This window comes from Nannospalax galili, unplaced genomic scaffold (genome assembly GCF_000622305.1).
Source record: "Nannospalax galili isolate Female #2095 unplaced genomic scaffold, S.galili_v1.0 scaffold1382, whole genome shotgun sequence".
NCBI classification, from domain to species: domain Eukaryota; kingdom Metazoa; phylum Chordata; class Mammalia; order Rodentia; family Spalacidae; genus Nannospalax; species Nannospalax galili.
In genome coordinates this window covers 1,129,345-1,151,028 of record NW_008348397.1, presented here as the reverse complement: position 1 = coordinate 1,151,028, position 21,684 = coordinate 1,129,345, and the positions used below count along the sequence as shown (strand labels likewise).

Below are 21,684 nucleotides of genomic sequence, written 5' to 3'. Positions count from 1 at the left end.
TATATATATATATATATATGTATAGATATGCTGGCCAATGTGTCAAATGTGGCAGTCAAAGGCTGACTTTGGATACCTCCCTCTTTACATTTTACTTTTTTTTTTAAAAAAAAAATTTATTTATTATTTTATATGTATGCGTGATTTGCCTGCATGTAGGCAAGTGCACCCGTGTCATGTAATGCCTGCGGAGGACAAAAGAGGCTGTCTGATTCCCTGAACTGGTGCTATGGACAGTTGTTAGCTGCCATGTGGGTGCTAGGATTCGAACCCAGGTCTTCTGCAAGAACAGTCAGTGTTCTTAAACAGCTGAGCAACCTCTCCAGAGCCTGATATTCCACTTTTTGAGACAAGTGTCTCTCACTGAACTTAGAGCTCGAAATTTTGGCTTGACTGGCCAGTGAGCATCAAGGATCCACCTGTTTCTACATTGCACAGTGCAGGGTTAGAGGCATGTACAGCTATGCTCAGTTTTTACACAGGATATTGGTTCCTCATGTTTGCATGACACTTACCCACTGAGCCATCTCTCCAAGCTCTTGTAAATTTTTTTTTTTTTTGAATAGGCAGGTTCATAGCATCCCTAAAATGTCGAAAGATGTTCATGATTCCATTAATGAAAGACTCTATCTGGGACAGGTGTGGCAGCACATGACTTTAATCCCAACACTCAGGATGCTGAAGTAGGCAGATCTCTGTGAGATTGAGGCCAGCTTGGCCTATCTACATAGAGTTTCAGCCCCAGCTGGTCTACAAACATATCAAGTTTCAGGTCATTCTGAAGTTTTAGGATTAAGGTATTTTATAGAGATTTCAGTAAGACCTGATATAACTTAAGAAAAACACGAAAACTGCAAAAGACAAGCAGATAAAGTGCATTTTATAAAGGAAAAGTAAGTAAAAGCAATAAACATGGAAATCTAAATGTAGGAGCATGCATCTGCAATGGCAGTACTCAGGAGGATAAGGCAGGATGACTAAGGACAGCTGGAGCCCAGGCTGGTGTTCATAGGGAGACTATCAAAGAAAAAAAGTGATGATCCGGTGGGTGGAGTGGGAGAGACACCCAAAATGTATTAAACATATCACAGCATATTTTACTTACCTGGATGACAACTTCTTTGAGACAGAGTCTCCCTGTAGCCCCAGGTGGCTTGGAGTCTGCTATGTAGACCAAGCTGTCCTTGAACTCACAGAGAGCCACCTGCCTCTGGAGTTTAACAGTGATAAAGAATATGTTGAGATAGGCTTGGTGGCGCATGCCTTCAGTCCCTGCACTTGGGGGGCAGAGGCAGGCAGATTTCTGTGAGTTTGAGGCCAACGTGGTATACACAGTGAATACTAGGCCAGCTGGGGCTAACAGGGAGACCTTGTCGCAAAAAGACAAAAAAAAACAAAACAAAAAAACAAAAAAACAAAAAAAAGGAAATTGTTTCAATCAATGTTTTAGAAATAGAAATTTCTGTTAGTACCTTTGTCCTTTTTGAAATCCAGTGCATCTTGTTTATCTGTGACAATTTCCTTCATGTTAACAACACTTCGGTGGATTAACTGTCGAAGAATTTTGATCTCACGAATAGCCGTGATTGGGAAGCCCTCTTTCTCATTGTCTAGTCTCACCTTCTTCAGAGCTACTAGTTCTCCTGCCAAAACAAATGCAAACTATTATTATCAGTTAGCACTTTCAGTTACCTACAGGCACCAGCATTTCATGTCCTTGCTCTGTTAGACAGACTTAAGCATTTTTATGTTTTTCTATATAAAACCTCTATGTTTCCCTTCCTCTTTGAGAGGCTGAGTATTAAAACTTATAGCTTATGCTAAGCATGCATTCTACCACTGGCCTACTCATCCAGTTCCTAATCTTATATTCTGGTGTTCTCATAGTCTCTCTCCTTTCTAGGACAGGATCTTGCTAAGTAGTCTAAGCTTGTATATGAAACCTGGAAATTTGCCAGTTTGGGTATAGGTCCTGGAACAGACACTGATGGATGTATGACTACTACTCTTTTGGAAAAGTTTAGTGTAGCTAAAATTTAGCTCTTAAAGAGAACAAATTAGGGGCCTGGTGGGGTGAGACACACCTTTAGTCTCAGCACTAGGGAGGCAGAGGCAGGCATATCTCTGTGAGTTTGAGGCAAATGTGGTCTACACAGTGAATACTAGGCCAGCTGGGGCTACAGGGAGACCCTGTTTAAAAAGACCAAACCAAACCAAACCAAACCAAACCAAACACACACAAAAAGAGAACAAATTAGAACCTAAAGCTTACTTTTACTAAATCTATTTAAAATATCAGTAATTGCTAAATTGTTAAACTTGACACAAATAATTTTATATGACTGCTTACCTGTGTCTTTGTCCTTGGCTTTATATACTTGGCCATAAGTTCCTTCTCCAATAATCCCAATAATGTCAAACTTGTCCACACACCGTTTCCCCCAATCACTTTCTGTTTGTCTTCTTTCTCCGTATCGAGGACAACAAATTCTAAAAATAGAATCAGTGAAACCATTATCTTTCACAATTAATTGACTGGCTCCTTTTTATAAATATTGTATTGATACAGCAGAAATAAAATGATATAAAATAGTTTAAACAGTATCTCACAGTGATCATGATGGAATTCTGGATAATAAAAGCATCATTTACTTTCTGACCTCTTGAGTTTGGCTGTAACTATAAAATGGGAAGAACATTCTTAACACATTCAGAGCAAGAGAAAAGGCTCAGTTGTAGAGGACTTGCTTAACATAAGCAAGGTCATGGATTCAATGTCCATTAACAGCCAAATAAAAAAGAACCTTTATATTCTAAGGCAACTATGAAAATAACAAAACAGGCAGTTAATATGTGCTCAATGATGTGTTAGTTTTATTATTAAGAAAGGAATGCAGGGGTTGGAGAGATGGCTCAGTGGTTAAGAACACTGGTTGTTCTTGCAGAAGACCCAGATTCGAATCCCAGCACCCACATGGCAGTCAACAACTGTCTGTAACTCCAGTCCCAGGGGCTCTGACAGCCTTTTCTGACCTCTGAGGGCACTGCACAACACAGGTGCACCTACCTACATGCAGGTAATACACACATACACATAAATTAAAAATAATAAAATTTTTTAAAAAAAGAAAAAGGAATGCTAACAATCAAATGACCTGACCAATTTATAAAATATTTATGATGTGGGGCTGGAAAGATAGCTCAGCGGTTAAGAACACTGGTTGTTCTTGCAGAAGATCCAGGTTTGAATCCCAGCACCCACAGGGCAGCTAACAACTGTCCATAACTCCAGCTCCAGGGGATCTGAGAGCCTCTTCTGTCCTCCATGGGCACTGCATGACAGGGGTACACTTACCTACATGCAGGCAATACAAGCATACATTTAAAATAAAAATAAATAAAATACGGTTAAGAACACTGGTTGTTCTTGCAGAAGATCCAGGTTTGAATCCCAGCACCCACAGGGCAGCTAACAACTGTCCATAACTCCAGCTCCAGGGGATCTGAGAGCCTCTTCTGTCCTCCATGGGCACTGCATGACAGGGGTACACTTACCTACATGCAGGCAATACAAGCATACATTTAAAATAAAAATAAATAAAATATTTAAAAAAATTATGATGTGATAGAGGCAGGTGGAGCTCTGTGAGTTTCAGACCAGCCTGGTCTACACAGTGGGTTTTGGGCCAGGGAGACCCTGTGTCAAAAAGACCAAAAAAAAAAAAATCGTTTATTAATTTTACATTAATGTGTACATGGCTGACATATTCTGCCTTAAAGGGCTTTTTTGTTCTTTAATAGTCCTGTGTCATGAACTCAAGACACAATGGAGCTGAAAGTGGTGCTTCAGGCCTGTAATCATAGCACCTGAAAGGCTGAGGCAAAAAGATTGTTGCAGGTCTTAGATGAGCATGGAACCCATAGTTACTTCCAGGCCAACCTGAGTTACTGAGTGAGATTGTCTACAGAAGGAAAAAAAATCTGTGTGTGCATGAGGAATGAACATTCACTAAGTACATGGACTTCTAAAAGAACATAGCTAGGTATCTGTAGGAACAGATGGAGAGTCTTCCTAGGAAGACTTTTGTACATAAAATTAAAAGATATATATTTTGGGCCCATATTTCTATGAACTAACTAGTATGGATTGTGGAAGACAGGTAAAATTTCGATCTAAACAAAGGAAAATACTTGAATTAAAAGTAGATCCAGGGCCTGGCATGGTGGCGCATACTTTTAATCCTAGCACTCAGGAGGCAGAGGCAGGCAAATCTCAAGGCTAGCCTTGTCTACATAGTATGAGTTCCAGACCAGCTGGGGTTACAGGGAGACCCGGTCTCAAAAAAAGACCAAAAAAATTGTAGATCCAGGGGCTAGAGAGAGAGCTCAGGGGTTAAAAGACTGGCTGATCGGCCGGGCATGGTGGCGCACAGCTTTAATCCTAGCACTTGGGAGGCAGAGGCAGGTGGATCTTTGTGAGTTTGAGGCCAGCCTGGTCTACATAGTAAGTTCCAGGGCAGCTGGGGCTACAAGGGGACCCTGTCTCAAAAAGACAAAAACAAAAACTGGCTGCTCTTGCAGAGGACCCATGTTTGATTCCCAATACCCACATGGTGGCTAGCAACCATCTGTAACAGCTCTAGGGGAATTCAATGCCCTCTTCTAACCTCCTAAGGCATTGCCCAACACTGGTACGTTTACGTACATGCAGACAATACACTCATACCCATTAAAAAAAAAGAAAAAAGAAAAAAGTCCCTGAGTCTTTAATCCCAAATGTCTGGAAACAGAGGCAGTCAGATCTTTGTTGGAGGCCAGCCTGGTCTACATAGTTAGTTTCTGGCTATAGAGGGCTATACAGTGAGATCCTGTCTCAAAAACAAAAGAGCTAGAGATACAGCTCAGTGGTCAAGAGTACTGGTTCCTCTTAACCAGGGTTTGGTTCCCACATGGCAACTAAAAACTGTCCCTGTAACTACAGCTCCAGGTGCACTTAAATGCAGACAAAACACTCATACCCATAAAAATAAACAAATCAAAAATTTAAAAACAAAAGCAGATCCCTGAGAAAACTTACTTTGGTCGCTTTTTATATGATTGCTGAGGTGCTGTAATTGCCTTTGGCTCTGGAGAGTCTGGGGGAGATGGATCCCCACCAGGTAGCTCAGGCGGAAGAGGCAGGTCTGTAAGTAAGTGTCGTGTCCTCTGTTCCTTCTCTTTCCTTGCAGGTTTTGAGGAAAGCATTTCTTTTGGACTAAACAATAAAGATGAAGAACATAAAAGATTAAAAGATTACAATTACTTCAAGAATATGGAAGTAAAAATTTAAAATAACATTATGAGCACGCCTTTGATCCCAGCACTTAGAGGAAGATGTAGGCGTATCTCTGTGAGTTCGAGACCAGCCTGGTCTACATAGGGTTCCAGGTCAGCTGGGGTTACAAAGAGACCCTGTCTCAAAACAAAAGACCAAAATAAAAGAAAAATATAACATTATGATACCCAACTATTAAAAGATTATAAAGATTTTACGTTTTCTGAGGTGCTAAAGACCGAACTCCAACAGCATCATGTATGAGGATTTTACTTGGAAAAAAAAAGGCCAGGTGGTGGTGTACGCCCTTTAAACCTAGCACTCAGGCAGGTGGACCTCTGTGAGTTGGAGGCTAGTCTGGTCTATATAATGAATTCTGGGACAGATCCCTGTCTCAAAACAAAAATCACACATATGTGAAACTGTAATATAAGAGAAACAGTTTACCACAGCTTAAGATAAATTTGAATTTTAGCTGGACATGATGGGATACTTCTGTAATTCCAATACTTCAGAAAATAAGGTAGGAGGGATCAAGAGTGCCAGGCCACTCTGGGCTACATGTCGAATGAGATCCTGTCTTATGAAACAAAGAAACAACAATAAAAAACTATTACTTTTAGTTCTTTCATCAAACTCTTTCACAGCTGGGCCTACTGGCTTGGGCCTAATAATTCTAGCTATTTCAGAGGTTAAGGAAGATGGATTAAAAGTTCAAAGCAAGTCTAGACTACAAAATGAGTTCCAAGTCAGCCCAGGGAACTTAGTGATGCCAGGCCCTGATAAATCCTCAGTATATGGTAGGGGTAGTATGGGGTAGGGAGGATGGGGACCCAAGCTTGAGGAGGTACAGGCAGAAGGATCAAGAGGTTAGAGGCTCAGGGTGGGTATGGTGGCACACACCTTTAATCCTAGCATTCCTAAGAAAGAGCTAGGTGGATATCTTTAAAATGAAGGCCAGTCTGGTATGCAGAGCAAGTTCCAGGCCGACCAGGGCTACACAGTAAGAGCCTACCTCAGAAAGAAAAATAAAAACAAACAAGAACAGAAAACAAGAGTTAGAGGTTATCCCTAACTATATTACAAGTTTGATGTGAAAAACTACATGAGATCCTGTCTGAAAAAAACAAAACAATAAAATGTATGGAGCTCTAAAAGTCACAAAATATTACTGTAACTCATACAATTCATGAAACAAGAGTTAAAAGGCTTTATTATAAAGCTGGAGAACTCAGGAAGATAAAATACTATCAGTGTTTTATAACTAAATTGGAAATCAGAAGTACTGAAAAATATACACAATTATTCTAGCTTCTTGGAAATAGACTACAATGATCACTGACCACAGAAACTAACACCTCTTAGACTAAAAAGGTAAGAAAGTCCAAGAAGCAATTTCAGACTTACTAAGGTACTGGTAGGGCTCACATAACCAGTAAATTATAGTACTTAGTATGGAAAAGAAAAACTGAAGACAGCTTTCTAGAAATTGGAAAAACAGTCAAATTTTGGATCTCTTTGCTTTGTTTTGCTTGGAGTTAGGGTTTCACTATCTAGCCATGGCTGGCCTTGAACTCACAGCAGTCTGCCTAGTTCGGCCTCCCCAGTACTGGGATTAAAGGCATGTGCCACCAAGCCTGGCAAATCCAATTTTTATTTTTTGTCTTTTTGAGATTGGGTCTCCCTGTGGCCACAGCTGGCTTGGAACTCATTATGTAGACCAGGCTGGCCTCGAACTCACAAAGATCCGCCTGCCTCTGCCTCCCAAGTGCTGGGATTTAAGACTTGTGCCACCGCACCCGGCTGACAAATCCAATTTTTAAAACAGATTTTAAATTTATGTCTACCTATGTTTGTCTATGTATAGATGCCTGTGTAGGTCAAAAGAGGGTATCTATGCACACATGGGTGCACTTACATAATGCACCCAAAATATTCATATACATAAAATAAAAATAATTTTTAAAAGAGGGTGTTTGATCCCATGGAAGCAGAGATACAAGCTGTCAAGAGCCACCAGATGTGAGTGGTAGGAACCAAATTCAGGTCCTCTGCAAGAGCACCAATCACTCAACACCAAGCCATCTCTCCAGCCCCCAATTAAAAACAAAGATCTTCTAATTTACTTATGATTAAATAGTAGATTTTATGTCAAGCATATCATCAAAAACGGTAAGACATCTACAGGCAGCATACTAATTCATGCCTACAAATAAACTAGACTAGTCTTTGGTATTCTTTCATGTAATGAGAAAATGGAAAGAACCTAAGAATTCTAGCCACTCCACCAACATACTCAAACTTTCAGATATGTGGCTATATTTAAAAAAAAAAAAAAGGTGCCAACCCAGGGATGCAGAGGCAGGTGCATCTCTGTGAGTTCAAAGCCAGCCTGGTCTACACAGTGAGTTCCAGACCAGCTGGGGCTATAGGGAGACCCTGTCTTAAAAAAAAGACAAAAAAAAAAAAAACTTCCTGGAGCCTTAAGAACTGGCCTATCCCTTACAATATCTTTTTTAATGTGTATGAGTAGTTTGCTTGCATGTATGTATCTGCACTTGTCATGCAATTCCAGTGGAGGACAAAGAGGGCATCAAACCCCTTGGAACTGGAGTTAGACTGCCATGTGGGTGATGGGAACCAAATCTGGGTCCTCTACAAGAGCAGTCAAGTGCTCTTAACTGCTGAGCCACCTCTCCAGCCCCCAATGTAAGCATTTCTAAGACAACATTTTATGTCGCTGGACATGGTGGTACACACCTTTAATCCGAACACTTGAGCAGCAGAGGCAGGGAGATCTCTATAATGTCTCAGTAAGACAGGAGCTATATAGTGAGACTTTGCCTCAAAAAGAAGGGAGGCGGGGTTCATGCCAGATGAAGTAGCACCTGCCTGTAATCACAGCAATTGGGAAACTAGGGTAGGAAGATTGTGTAAGGTCAGGCTGAGCTACATAGAAACCCTGCCTCAAATATCGAAGTGTTTGTTAATAAAGAACATGGAATTTTTATGGGGTGAGTGGCACAAGGCACAACATGCATATGGAGGTCAGAGGACAATTTGTGTAAGTTGGATCTCTCCTACCATGTGGGTTCTAATCTTCAGGATTGGTGGCAAGAACCCTTACTCACTGAGTCACTGTACCAACCAAGAACACGGAATTTATTAACTTTAAGAAAAATGTTTTCCTTTTCTTTTTTTGAACAACTTCTTCATTATGTAACCCAGGCTGGGCTTGAAATTGTGTTCCTTCTGTTTCCACCTCCTAAATATTGGGATTAGAGGTATATACTATCATATCCAGTCAGAAATTTTTCCTATTTTGGAGACAGGGTTTCACTATTGTAGCCCTGGTTATCCTGGAATCCAGTTCCAGACAGCCTTGTCTACCTATCAAGTTCCAGGCTAGCCAAAGATACATGATCAGATACTGTCTCAAAAAACAAACAAAAAAACCCTTAAATATTATCACTTATCTCTTGCTTGACTCAGAGATATTTCGATGGTATTTACAAACTTGTTCTAAAAATTAAGAGCTGAAATCTGGGTGCAGGGGTTAGAGGTATAGCTTGGTTGGTAGAGTGCTTATATGATGTGCAGAGACCCCAAGTTCCTAAGCTCTGCATAAACTGGATGAAGTAGTACAGACCTATGACCCCTGCACAAGGAAAATGGAGGTAGAAGGATCAGATGTTTAGTCAGAGTCAGCAAGATAGCTCAGCAAGTAATGCTGTTTGCCATCAAGCTTGACAAATTAGGTTTGATCCCTGGAAACCACAGGTAGAAGGAGAGCACTGACTCTCACAAGTCTATATTGTAACATCTACACGTACACTGTGGCTCATATGTATACACACAGACACACACACACACACGCAGAGTAAATTAAAATAAAACAAAAACAACAAAAACAAAAGGTAACAAAAATGGGCTTGAGAGATTGCTCAGTGGGGTTAAGGGCACGCACTGGCTGCTCTCTTAGAAGACTCCAGGTTTGATTCGGAGCACCCACAGGGTGAATAACAGCAGTCTATAACTCCAAATCCAGGGGATCCAAAAGCCCTCTTGTGACCTCCACATATGTACACATATGGTACACTTATATACATGCAAGCAAAACATTCATCCAGGTTAAATAAATCCTTAAAACACACCTACACACAAACACTCCTACATATACACAGAGAGAAAAAAAATTAGTTCAAGAGAAACAAGTTAAGGTTGTTCTCAGTTATACAGTAAGCTCAAATTTGATGCCAGCATGGACTACATGAGTTCTAGGCTAGCCAGGTCCACATAGTGAGACCCTGTCTCAAAAACCGTATGTTAACTCTATTGCAAGGGGAATTCGACACCCTCTTCTAGAGCCTCTGTTCATCAGACACACATGTGGTACACACATATATATGCAGGCAAAACGCTTACACATGTAAAATAAATATTTAAAACAAAACAAAAAAAAAAAAACTAGCTAGGCATGGTGGCACATGCTTTTAATCTCAGAACTTAGGAGACAGAGGTAGCTGGATCTTTGTAAACTCAATGTCAGCCTTATACACATGTAAGTTCCAGGCCAATCATGGCTACACAGTAAGATCCTATCTCAAAAAAAACACAAATAATTACATTAAACTAGGAAAGACATTTTCAGAATCAAAATCGATTTCAACAAAATAGTTTTTTTTCTGGAAGGCTCACACATGTGCCCACATGCATACATAAAGTACCAAATGGCTCACTTTACCCTCCTCCCCTATCCAGAACATAGCTATCCTGATGGGCTTTCTATCAACTCCAGATTTCTGAACTCTTTGACATGATAGGGGGAATAATTATGTGTAGACTTGGTCAAAAAAGTAAATAATGGGGCTGGAGAGATGGCTCAGTAGTTAAGAGCACTGACTGCTCTTGCAGCGGACCCGGGTTCAAGTCCCAGAACCCACATGGCAGCTACGAACCATCCTTAACTCCAGTTCCAGGGGACTCCGAAGCCCTCTTCTGACCTCCATGGCATTACGTGTTTCAAAATCAATTTGTAACCATAAAGACATTCAACAAGAATCCTATGAATAGATTATAAACTAGGCAAGTCCCTATTGATAATGCTCAATTGTGTTCTTTTCCAACAAAAACATAAGAACAATAAAATTTTGAGGAGGGACGAAATGGGCTTGTGCTAAGCACGTTTTTTTTTTTTTTTTTTGTTTTTTTGAGACAGAGTCTCCCTGTAGCCCCAGCTGGCCTGGAACTCACTAGGCAGACCAGGCAAGCCTTGAACTCACAGAGATCCGCCTGCCTCTTCCTCCCAAGTGCTGGGACTAAAGGCATGCTCTACTATGTCAGGCAGGCTAAGTACAGTTTTATACATGTATGAAAATGTCAAAATGAGCCAGGTGTACTGGTGCACGCCTTTAATCCCATCCGAGTTCAAGGCCAGCCTGGTCTCCATAGGAATCCAAGCCAGCTGAGGCTACAGGGAAAGCCTGTCTCAAATAGACGCCCCCACCCCAAAAAAATGTCAGATTGAAACTCATTCTATGTGCTAGCTTAAAGTATTATACATTTTAAGATCTTGCATATTACTAATACATACATTCATCTACACATATATACAGGAAAAACACTCAAAATACATAAAACAAAAATAAATCTAAAAAACATATATGTAAATTTTATTCATGAGAAGTACAATGTGTACTTTAAATACAGTCTATATGAACAGCTTCTGATTTTTTGGCGGGCCTGGAACTCGCTATGGAGGTCTGCCTGACTCTTATCTCCCAAGTGCTGGGATTAAAGGTGCATACCAGGCCAAGGTTCTGTTCTTTATATTCCTCTTATAGTCCTCATTATGTGGCAGAATTAATAAATTCTAATCAGGACTTTTAAATTTCAGATTTGTGAGGAAAAGGTAAGAGTAAGGTCATTCAATATTTACTTTTGTGTGTATATAATAATGTATACTTAGAAAAAGTATGTGATATATTTCTTTAAAATCACTGGCCATTATGAAAAGTCATAGGTTTTTTTTTTTTGAGTCTTCCTGTAGCCCCAGTTGGTCTGAAACTCCCTACGTAGACTAGAATAATCTCTAACTCAGAGATCAGTCTGCCTCTGCTTCCCAAGTGCTGAGATTAAAGGCATTAATTACTCAGCAGTTAAGAGCACTAGCTACTCTTGTGTAGGACCATGGTTCAATTCCCAACACCACATGGTAGCTAACAACTGTCTTTAATTCCAGTTCCTGGACATCCAAAGTCTTCTTCTGGTCTCCATGACATCGTACACACATGGTGAACACTACATGCAGGCAAAACATACACATAAAATAATAAATTAATAAGATATTTTAAAAAATAAAAACATAACAGCTGGCTATAGTAGTACATCACCTGTAGTTCTAGCTACTTGGGTAGCTGAAGAAGAAAAACGACTTGAGCCCAGGAGTTCAAGACCAGACTAGGCAACACAGCAAGATCATTATCTCAAAATAGCAAAACACACTATCCATTTGCTATATTACCACCACCATACTTAAAAGGCACAGAGGGCAAGTCTAAGAGACTATAGATCTAAAGGGTTGAAAAGAATCAACAGTTAAGGGCTGGAGAAAAGGCTCAGAAAGTAAAGTGCATGATGCTGCCCAAGCATGAGGGCCTAAGTTTGATCCCTAACACCAACATAGGAAGATGGGCCTGGGGGCTGGGGAAATGGCTTAGAGGTTAAGAGTTTGTATTGCTCTTACAAAGGACCCCAGTTGGATACCCAGTACCCACACAGGGCAGCTCATAATTATCTGTAATTCCAGCTCCAGGAGGATCTAACACCTCTGTTCTCCACTAGCACTTCCACTCACAAGCACATGCCCACACAGGCACACATATACATAATTTAAAATAAAAAAAATTTTTTTGGTCTTTTTTGAGACAGGGTCTCCATGTAGTGGCCTGGAACTAACTATGAAGGCCAGGTTCCTTACAGAGATCCACCTGCTTCAGTCTCAGAGATTAAAAGGCATGCATCACCATGCCCAGCTGGATAAAAAAATTTAATTAAAAAAAAGATAGGGGACTGGAGAGATGGCTCAGCAGTTAAGAGCACTGACTGCTCTTGCAGTGGACTCGGGTTCGATTCTCAGCACCCACCTGGTGGCCATGAACCATCCTTAACTCCAGTTCCAAAGGAACCTGAAGCCCTCTTCTGACATTGTACGACACGGGTGCACTCACATACATGCAGGCAATATACTCATACACATAAAATAAAAATAATAAACAAAATGTTAAAAAAAAAATTAAAAAAAAAAAAAAGATAGGTCTGATGGCACAGACTTGTAGGAACAGGCGGATTCATGGGGTTCACTTGCTAGGCAAGCCCAAGTTCCAAAAACAAGGTGAGGCTAACAAGATGACTAAGTAGGTAAAAGCATGTGCCAAGTTTGATGACCTAAAGCTCAATCCCTGGGACCCACATGATAGAACAGGCTCTTGCAAGTTGTCTTCTGACTTCTACATGCACACCAAGGCACACATTTCCACACTGATTCTAAATAAATGTTTAAAAACCAAAATACTATGCCAGGAGTGGCACAAAAATATAGAACTTGGGAGGCAGACAGGTGTAGATCTTTGTGAGTTCAAGGCCACCCTGTTCCAGGCCAGCTGGGGCTACAGGCAGACCCTGTCTCAAAAAAACAAAACAACACAAAAATTTGTTTGCATTCAGATTGCAATGTGACCAATTGTTTCTAGTTGTGGCATTAAATATGACTTTTGATAATTAAACCAGTTCCTGAAAAAAGAAACAAGGTGGATGGCTCCTGAGGAACACCCAAGGCTAACTTCAGGTCTCCATATATATGTGCACCTCTACCCTCATGTGCATATGTGTATGTACATACATTCACACACACACACGGACAGACATACACACAAAGATCATTATTCAAATTACTTGTATCATCTATAAAGTAACAAGCTTCCCAGTACTGGGGAATCAGAGGCAGAAGGATCTCATTGAGATGGGAGGCTAGCCTGGACTACACAGTAAGTTCCAGGTCACCTGGGGTACAGGGAGACCGTTTCAAAAAAGAAAAAGAAAGGAAGGAAGAAAGAAGAGGCTTGGGAATAAAGCTATTTGTTTGTTTGGAGATCTGGCCTAGCTAATATGACCAATGGTTTAAAAACCTTTCATGGTGTCTTCAATAATATCAGATTCATGCTTCTTAATCGTTTCAGTTCTCAATAGTCAAAGGACTCATTAAAATTTAAGCACTTCCTATTATCCTATTTTGAGCTGCACTCTAACCAGGAAAGAGTCCACATAATTGCTTTTGTTTCTTATAGAATGGATTTTTTTTTTGAGACAGGTTCTCATGTAGGCAAAGTTGGTCTTAAACTCACTAGCTACAGAGTCGAGGATGAGTTTGAGTGATCCTCCTGCCTCCAGCTCTCAACTGGTAGGATTATAGGAGGGCAACACCATAACCAGTGTAATTTTTTTTTAAAGTAACTTGTTCAGATGGCATGGTATAGAACATACCAGTAATTCCAGAATTTGGAGTGGAGTCAGGAGAATAAGGTTCAAGGTCATTCTTTACTGACACAGTGAATTCTAGGCCAACCTGGGCTACCTGAAAATCTGCCTAAAGAAACAAAAATGGAAACAAAAAAATAGTCCCTTTCAAAATAAACCTAGTTTGGCTAGAGAGATGGTTCAGTGGTTAAGAGCTTTGGCTGCTCTTGCAGAGGATCCACATTTGGTTCCCAGTATCCACATGACTGATGGCTAACAACCATCCATAACTTCAGTTCCAGAGGCTCTAAGGCCCTCTTCTGGCACCTGTGGCACTGTATGCATGGGTGTGCTTACATATATGAATGCAAAACACTCATATACATAAAAGAAAAATAAATTAAAAAAAAAAAAGAACAAACAAAAGAACCACAAACACCTACCAAGCTTTGAAAGACATTTTGGAGACCACTGGTACTACTTAATTAACATTACACTACTGACCCATTTTATTAAAACACTATTAAGCTCTTCAGGGTGGTGAAGATAATATGATCATACAGGAAAATATTATTAGGAAATTCTTGCTAAAAGTTACCCAATTATAAACCTACTGAAGCATGTTATTTTAATTATATCACTATTAATTTTCTACAGACATTAAAAACTTTAAAGAATAAAAACACTAGCTAGCAAGAGGGCTCAGTTGCCACACAATCTTAGTGACCTGAGTTGGATCTGAAACCTATTATCTAGGAGGAAGAAGAGAACTATAATATTGTCCTTTGACCTACCAGTATACATCATGGCATGTATGCCCAAATAAAAACAATACTAAGTTAAAAAATAAAAGCCAGGTGTGGTGGCGCACCCCTTTAGTCCCAGCACTTGGCAGGCAGAGGCGGGTGGATATCTGTGAAATGGAAGCTGGATTGGTCTACAGAGTGAGTTCCAGGCCAGCTGGGGCTATACCCTGTCTCAAAAAGACCAAAAGAAGGGGCTGGAGAGATGGCTCAGCGGTTAAGAACACTGGTTGTTCTTGCAGAAGACCCGGGTATGAATTCCAGCACCCACATGGCAGCTAACAACTGTATGTAACTCCAGTTCCAGGGGATCTGACAGCCTCTTCTGTCCTTCAAGGGCATTGCATGACATGGGTGCACTTACCTAGATGCAGGCATAACACTCATACACATCATATAAAAAGACTAAATAGGCTGGGTGTGGTGGTGCACGCCTTTAATCCCAGCACTCAGGAAGCAGAGGCAGGCGGATGTCTGTGAGTTCAAGGCCAGCCTGGTCTACATAGTGAGTTCCAGGACAGCTGGGGCTACAGGGAGACCCTGTCTCAAAAAGGACAAAAAATAAAAATAAAAAAATAAATATTTTTTTAAAAATGACCAAAAAAAAGAAAGAAAGAAAAAAAAGAAAATAGGGCCTGGGGAGATTGCTCAGTTGACTCATGTACAAGCACGATGGCCTGAGTTCAATCCCCAGAATCCACGTAAAAAAGCTGGGCAGGGTGGCATTATCTGCTTGTAATCTCAGTACTGGGGGGGGCAGAGACAAATGGATCCCCGACGAATGATGCCTGAAGTCTAAGGTTGCCCTCTGGGTTCCATATGCACACCCCCTGCATGAGTACACACACGTGTACACACACACACACACACACACACACACACACACAAATAAAAACAGTAAACTTGGGTCTGAAGAGATGGCTCAATGGTTAAGAACACTTATTGTTCTTGCAGAGGATTAGGTTCCCAGCAACCACAGTGGCTCACAACCACCTGTAACTCTAGTTCCAAGGGATCTATCACTTTCTTCTGGTCTCCATGGGCTTCTGTACACATGTGGAACATAAATACTCTAGCAGGCTCACATGCATACAGATAAATAAACAAAAACAAATCTAAAAAAGTAGAAGATTTAGATTTACTAGGTCTCAAATTCTTAATTCTGGCAGGCACAGTTGCATAAGTCTATAATCTCAGCACTGAGGTTGAGGGAGGAGGACTGCTGTGTGTTGTAGGTTGTAGGCTAGCTGGAGCTATAGTGAATGCTAGGCCAAAGAAGCACAGAAAGACCTTTCTCAAAAAAAAAAAAAAAAAAGGACAGAAAGAAAAAGCTGGATGCCACTCAGGAGGCATCTCAAACAAAGATACAACAACAAAAGGTCAAAAGATGACTCAGTGAATAAAGACACTTGCCACCAAGCCTGAGCACTAACTGCCCACACCCACAAGGTAGAATAAAAAACTGACTCCCAAAGTCAGGCGTGGTGGTGCACGCCTTTAGTCCCAGCACTTGGGAGGCAGAGGCACGCAGATCTCTGAGTTCAAGGCCAGCCTGGTCTACATAGTAAGTTCCAGGACAGCTGGGACTACAGAAGACCCTGTCTCAAAAAGACCAAAAAACCCCTAACTCCTACCAAGTTGTGTTCTTGCCGCCATATGTGCAACATGTTGTGCATATACTCATATAAATAATAAATGTAATAAAAAAAATTTTTTTAAGTAAATTTTAAAGCTGGGCGTGGTGGCACACACCTGTAGTCCCAGCACTTGGGAGGCAGAGGCAGGTGGATCTCAGTAAGTTCAAGGCCAGCCTGGTCTACACAATGAGTTCCAGGCCAGCTGGGGCTACAGGGAAACCCTGTTTCTAAAAAACCAAAAAAATTAAAAAAAAAAAAAAAAAAAAGTAAATTTGAGTACTCTTCTTTCAAGTAATACTTGAGTGGACTTGGGGGGGGGGGCAATTCCTATTCATGAAAGCATTCTGAAAGCTATACATTAGTTTCAACAACAAATTTTAAAACAAAATACATTAGAGATCAAGAGGGCTAACTTTTCCCAGTCTACTATGGGACTTACCTATCCATGTCATCATCTCCAGGTAACAAGGGAGGGAGGGGCAGAGGAGGCAATGTTGAAGTTTTCATGTGTGGAATAGCAGCTGTTACAGATACTTGAGTCTTCACGGAAACCTGTACAAGGGGCTGAGAATTTGCCTGAGAGGACAGAGTAGATGTCCTTGGGTGAGGAGAAGGGGGTAAAGTTGAAGTACTAGAAACAGGAACCTGACTAAATGGTGGTTGGGGAGGAGGCAGAGGTGGCTGCTGTGGAATAGCTGGTAGTGGAGGCAAAGGTGGCAAAGGAGGTATCTGAGGTGGAGGGGTAGTAGATGGTAAGGGGGGAGGAGGAGAAGTAACTGTGGGGAGAGGAGGAAGGGTCTCCTTTTCTGACGACTCTGTTTCCTTTGGAATAACAATCTCCTCCTTCAATGCTACAGGTTTAGAGTCTTTTGTTCCCTGTGATTTCAAATCCTTAACAGGATGCTTCTGAGAGTTTTCATCCAACTTTACTTTCCCTGTATCTAAAGAATTTTTGACCTCTGTGTTTGAATGGGCTATATTTACCAGTTCAGTATCTAGATTAGATTTTTCCAATTTTACACCTCTGGGTAACTTTTTAGTCTCTATGCCTGAATCCTTCCCCTCAAGTGAACTGTTCTCTTTTTTAGGCAAAATTATAGGTGAACCCTTGGATTCTTTCCCATCCATTTTTGCTGCTGCAGCAGCAGCTGCTCTTTCCTTCTTTTTTCTACTGAGTTCAGCTCCCAGGCTGGAATTCAATGGAAGCCTGACAGGTGAGATACTGGAATGACGACTGCGTGACCCGGATCTCTTCTTTTTACTATGAGAAGATGAGTGTCTTGAATATGCAGGACTTCTACTTCTGGACTTCATGGATTTCCTACTGAAGAAAAGAAGAAGCAGTTTAAGATGGACAAAATAGACTGATAAACACAGGAAAATGTAGCAAAAAAACATTATGGGAACTGTAACTTTAATTCCATGAGTAAGCTGTCAATCTTAAAAAGATTAGAGTCAGATTTGGGAGCTCAGGTTTATAATTTCAACATGTTAGCAGCCAAGGTAGAAAGATCACTGTAAGTCTAAGGCCAGTCTGGACTATATGGTAAGTTCTAGGTTAGCCTGGTCTAGAGAATGACCGTTTCAAAAAACAAAATGCATGGAATGCACATCTGCAAACCCAGGACATAGGAGGCTAAGAGATTCTCTTGAGTTCAAAGTCAGCCTGAGCTACATAGCAGTTCCAAAGTTTTCATAGCAAAATCTCTCTCTCTCTCTCTCTCTCTCTCTCTCTCTCGCTCGCTCTCTCTCTCTCTCTCGCTCGCTCTCTCTCTCTCTCTCGCTCGCTCTCTCTCTCTCTCTCGCTTTCTCTCTCTCTCTCTCACACACACACACACACACACACAAAGTTCATTACAAAAAAAAAAAAGTTGCACTGGGCCTGATGGCACATGCTTTTTTAATCCCAGCACATGGGAGAGAGAAGCAAGGAGTTTAAGACTAGCCTATTTTACATAGTGAGTTCCAGTTCGGTTAGTCAAAACTAACGTAGTGAGATCTTGTCTCAAAACAAAAACAAAAACATTGCCTAACATAGGTGCTGGCAATCAAACAGAAGTCCTCTTATAGAGTACCAGTGTGAGGCAATTCACACCTACCTACACCAGGGGACTCAACACCTCTGTCTCCATGGGCACCCACACTCACAGACAAACAGATACACATGATTAAAAATAAATCTTAAAAGTTCATTTTCTGGGTGTGGTGGCACACACTTTTAACCCAGCACTCAGGAGGCAAAGGCAGGCAGATCTGTAAGATCTAGGCCACCTGGTCTATATAGCGAACTCCAAACCAGCTGGGGCTAGAGGGAGACCCTGCCTCAAAAAGACCAAAATAGCCGGGTGTGATGATGCACGCCTTTAATCCCAGCACTTGGGAGGCAGGGCATGTAGAACTCTGTGAGTTCAAGGCCAGCCTGGTCAACATAGTGAGTTCCAGACCAGCTGGGGCTACAGGGAGACCCTGTCTCAAAGACCAAAAAAAAAAAAAAAAGACCAAAATAAATGAATAAATCAACTGTCAGTAACTCCAGTCCCTGGGATCCAACAGCCTCTTCTGACCTCTGCAGGCATTGCACGACACGGATACACTTACCTACATACAGGCAATACACTCATACACATAAAATAAAAATAATAAATAAAATAAAATAAAGCAAAAAAAAAAAAAAAAAAAGCTAGACAAGACACTGGGCATGGCGGCGCATGCCTTTAATTTCTGCACTTGGAAGGCAGAGGCAGGTGGATCTCTGTGATAGTAAAGCCAGCCTAGTTTACACAGTGAGTTCCAGGCCAGCCGGGACTACAGGAGACCTTTTCTCAAAAAGACAAAGACAAAAACAAAACAAAAAACCTAGACAAAAAGATGTGGTGGTACACACCTATAATCCCAGCACTGAAGAAGGTATGGCTGGAGGATTGAAAGTTCAAGGCCACCCTTGAACAAATACAAAATTAGGGGGCTGGAGAGATGGTTCGTTGGTTAACAGTACTAGCTGCTCTTGTTAAGGACCCCAGAACTCATATGGCAAGCTAACAATCATTCAGGGGATCCAACACCCTCTTCTGGCCTCTGAGCATTCCACAACATGTGTATACTTTTATACATGCAGGCAAAATACTCAAAATAAAGAAAGAATGGGGGACTGGAGAGATGGCTCAGTGGTTAAGAACAATGGTTGTTCTTGCAGAAGACCCGGGTTCGAATCCCAGCACCCACACGGCAGCTAAGAACTGCCCGTAACTCCAGTTCCAGGGGATCTGACAGCCTCTGAGGGCACTGCATGACATAGGTGCGCTTACCTAACACTGAGGCAATACATGCATACACATAAAATAAAAATAATAAAATATATATATACATGAGCCAGGCGTGGTGGTGCAACGCCTTTATTCCCAGCACTCAGGAGGCAGAGGCAGGCAGATCTCTGTGAATTCAAGGCCAGCCTGGTCTACATAGTGAGTTCCAGGCCAGCTGGGGCTATAGGGAGACCCTGTCTCAAAAAGACAAAAAAAAAAATATATATATAAAGTTCTTGAGGGGGCTGGAGAAATGGCTCAGCGGTTAAGAACAATGGTTTTTCTTGCAGAAGACCCAGGTTCAAATCCCAGTACCCACATGGCAACTAACAACTGTCCGTAACTCCAGTCCCAGGGGATCCAACAGCCTCTTCTGACCTCTGTGGGCATTGCACAACACAGGTGCACTTACCTATATGCAGGCAATACATGCATACACATAAAATAAAAATAACAAAATTTTAAAAAAGAAAAAGTTATTTGATAAATAAATATATATGCCAGGTGTGGTGGCACACGCCTTTAATCCCAGCACTTGGGAGGCACAGGCAGGTGGATCTCTGAGAGTTTGAGGCCAGCCTGGTCTACACAGTGAGTTCCAGGCCAGCTGAGGCTACAGGGAAGCCTCAAAAAGACCAAAAAAAAGAAAAAAAAACATTATTTTTAAATAAAGAAGAACCAAATTGTAAACTGGGCACGGCGATAATATGCCTCTAAGTTCCAATACTGAAGAGGTAGAGGGAGAAGGAGCAGAAGTTCCAAGTTGGGGCTTGAAAGATGACTCAGCAGTTAAAAGCACTGGCTACTACTGCAGAAAACAGTAGGTTCAGTTCTCAGCATCTACAAGATAGCTCGCAACCATCTATAACTCTCTTGGATATCTGATACTCTCTTCTTCTGGCCTCAGTGGGCACTAGGCACACATGTGGTACACATACACCACACAAGCAAATATACTTACAATAAAAATAAGATAAATCTTGGGCCTGGAGAGATGGTTCAGTGGTTAAAAACACTGGCTACACTTAAAGAAGACATGGCTTTGACTTCTAGCACCCCTATGGTGGCTAACAATCATCCATAAACTCCAGTTCCAGGGGATCCAACATCCTCTTCTGACCTCCACGAGTATTGCATACAACATGGGAGCACCTATTTACATGCAAGCAATACACTCATATACATAAAATAAAAATAAAAAAAATAAAAGAAATCTTAAGAAAAGCCATTTTCAGCTACATAGAAAGTTCAAGGCCAGCCTGGGCTACATGAAACCATTATCTCCAAAAAAAAAAAAAAAAAAAAGACAACAAAAAAACCCTAAATATTTGAATCAAGCAAAATTAAAATTCATTTGGGGGGCTGGAGAGATGGCTTCGCAGTTAACACTGACTGTTCGTGCAGAAAGAAGACTTGGGCTCAAATCCCAGCACCCACATGGCAGCTAACAGCTGTCCGTAACTCCAGTTCCAGGGGATCCGACAGCCTTTTCTGTCCTCTGAGCGCACTACAGGGACACAGGCACGTTTACCTACATGCAGGCATAAAACTCATACACATAAAATAAAAGTAATTTTTAAAAAATCATTTGGTAGGGCTTTTGATCATCATCCCAATATACAGGATGCTAAGGCAAAAAATTTGGAGACAGCATTGGCCACATAGTGAGTTCTGAGCTAGCCTGGGCTTCAGTCAGACTTTGTTTCAAATTAAAAAATCAAATGAACAAACAAAAAAAAATGACAGAGCTGGGTGTGTGCTCACTTCAGAATTTGTGAATTCAAGGCCAGTATGGTATATAAAGAGAGAGTTCCAGGCTGTCCAGGGCTTTATAGTTACACCCTGTTTCAAAGAAACCAAAGAACAAAACAAAACGAAAATCAGAGCTAGGGATAATGACACACCTGTAAACAAACCTAGGACTAGGAAAGCAGAAGCAGAATTGCTTCAAATTCGAAATCAGCTGGATCTACAAAGGAAGTTGTAGGCCAGCCAGGGCTACTACCAAAAATACTGTCTCAAAAAAAAAAAAAAAAAAACAGGGGGGGACGGGCCCCATGGGACTAACAGAAAAAAAACAAGGAAAAAAGGGGGGAAAAAAAAGGGGGGGGGGG

At 41.2% G+C, this 21,684-nt stretch overlaps 1 protein-coding gene across 8 annotated transcripts in view; it reads right to left on the bottom strand.

The window, feature by feature from the left end:
- Cdk12 (cyclin dependent kinase 12) overlaps positions 1-21,684 on the bottom strand; it is an 82,602-nt gene that overhangs the window by 54,632 nt on the left and 6,286 nt on the right. For 7 of the 8 annotated variants that reach the window (XM_029569471.1, XM_008845301.3, XM_029569472.1 and 4 more), the window contains exons 2-5: positions 16,708-17,592; positions 5,078-5,254; positions 2,351-2,490; positions 1,473-1,643 (exon numbers count right to left, since the gene is read on the bottom strand). In XM_029569471.1, the coding sequence (XP_029425331.1) occupies positions 1,473-1,643; positions 2,351-2,490; positions 5,078-5,254; positions 16,708-17,592 (1,373 nt within the window). The remainder of the gene's footprint in view (positions 1-1,472; positions 1,644-2,350; positions 2,491-5,077; positions 5,255-16,707; positions 17,593-21,684) is intronic. The other variant, XM_008845296.3, reaches the window with a different exon arrangement.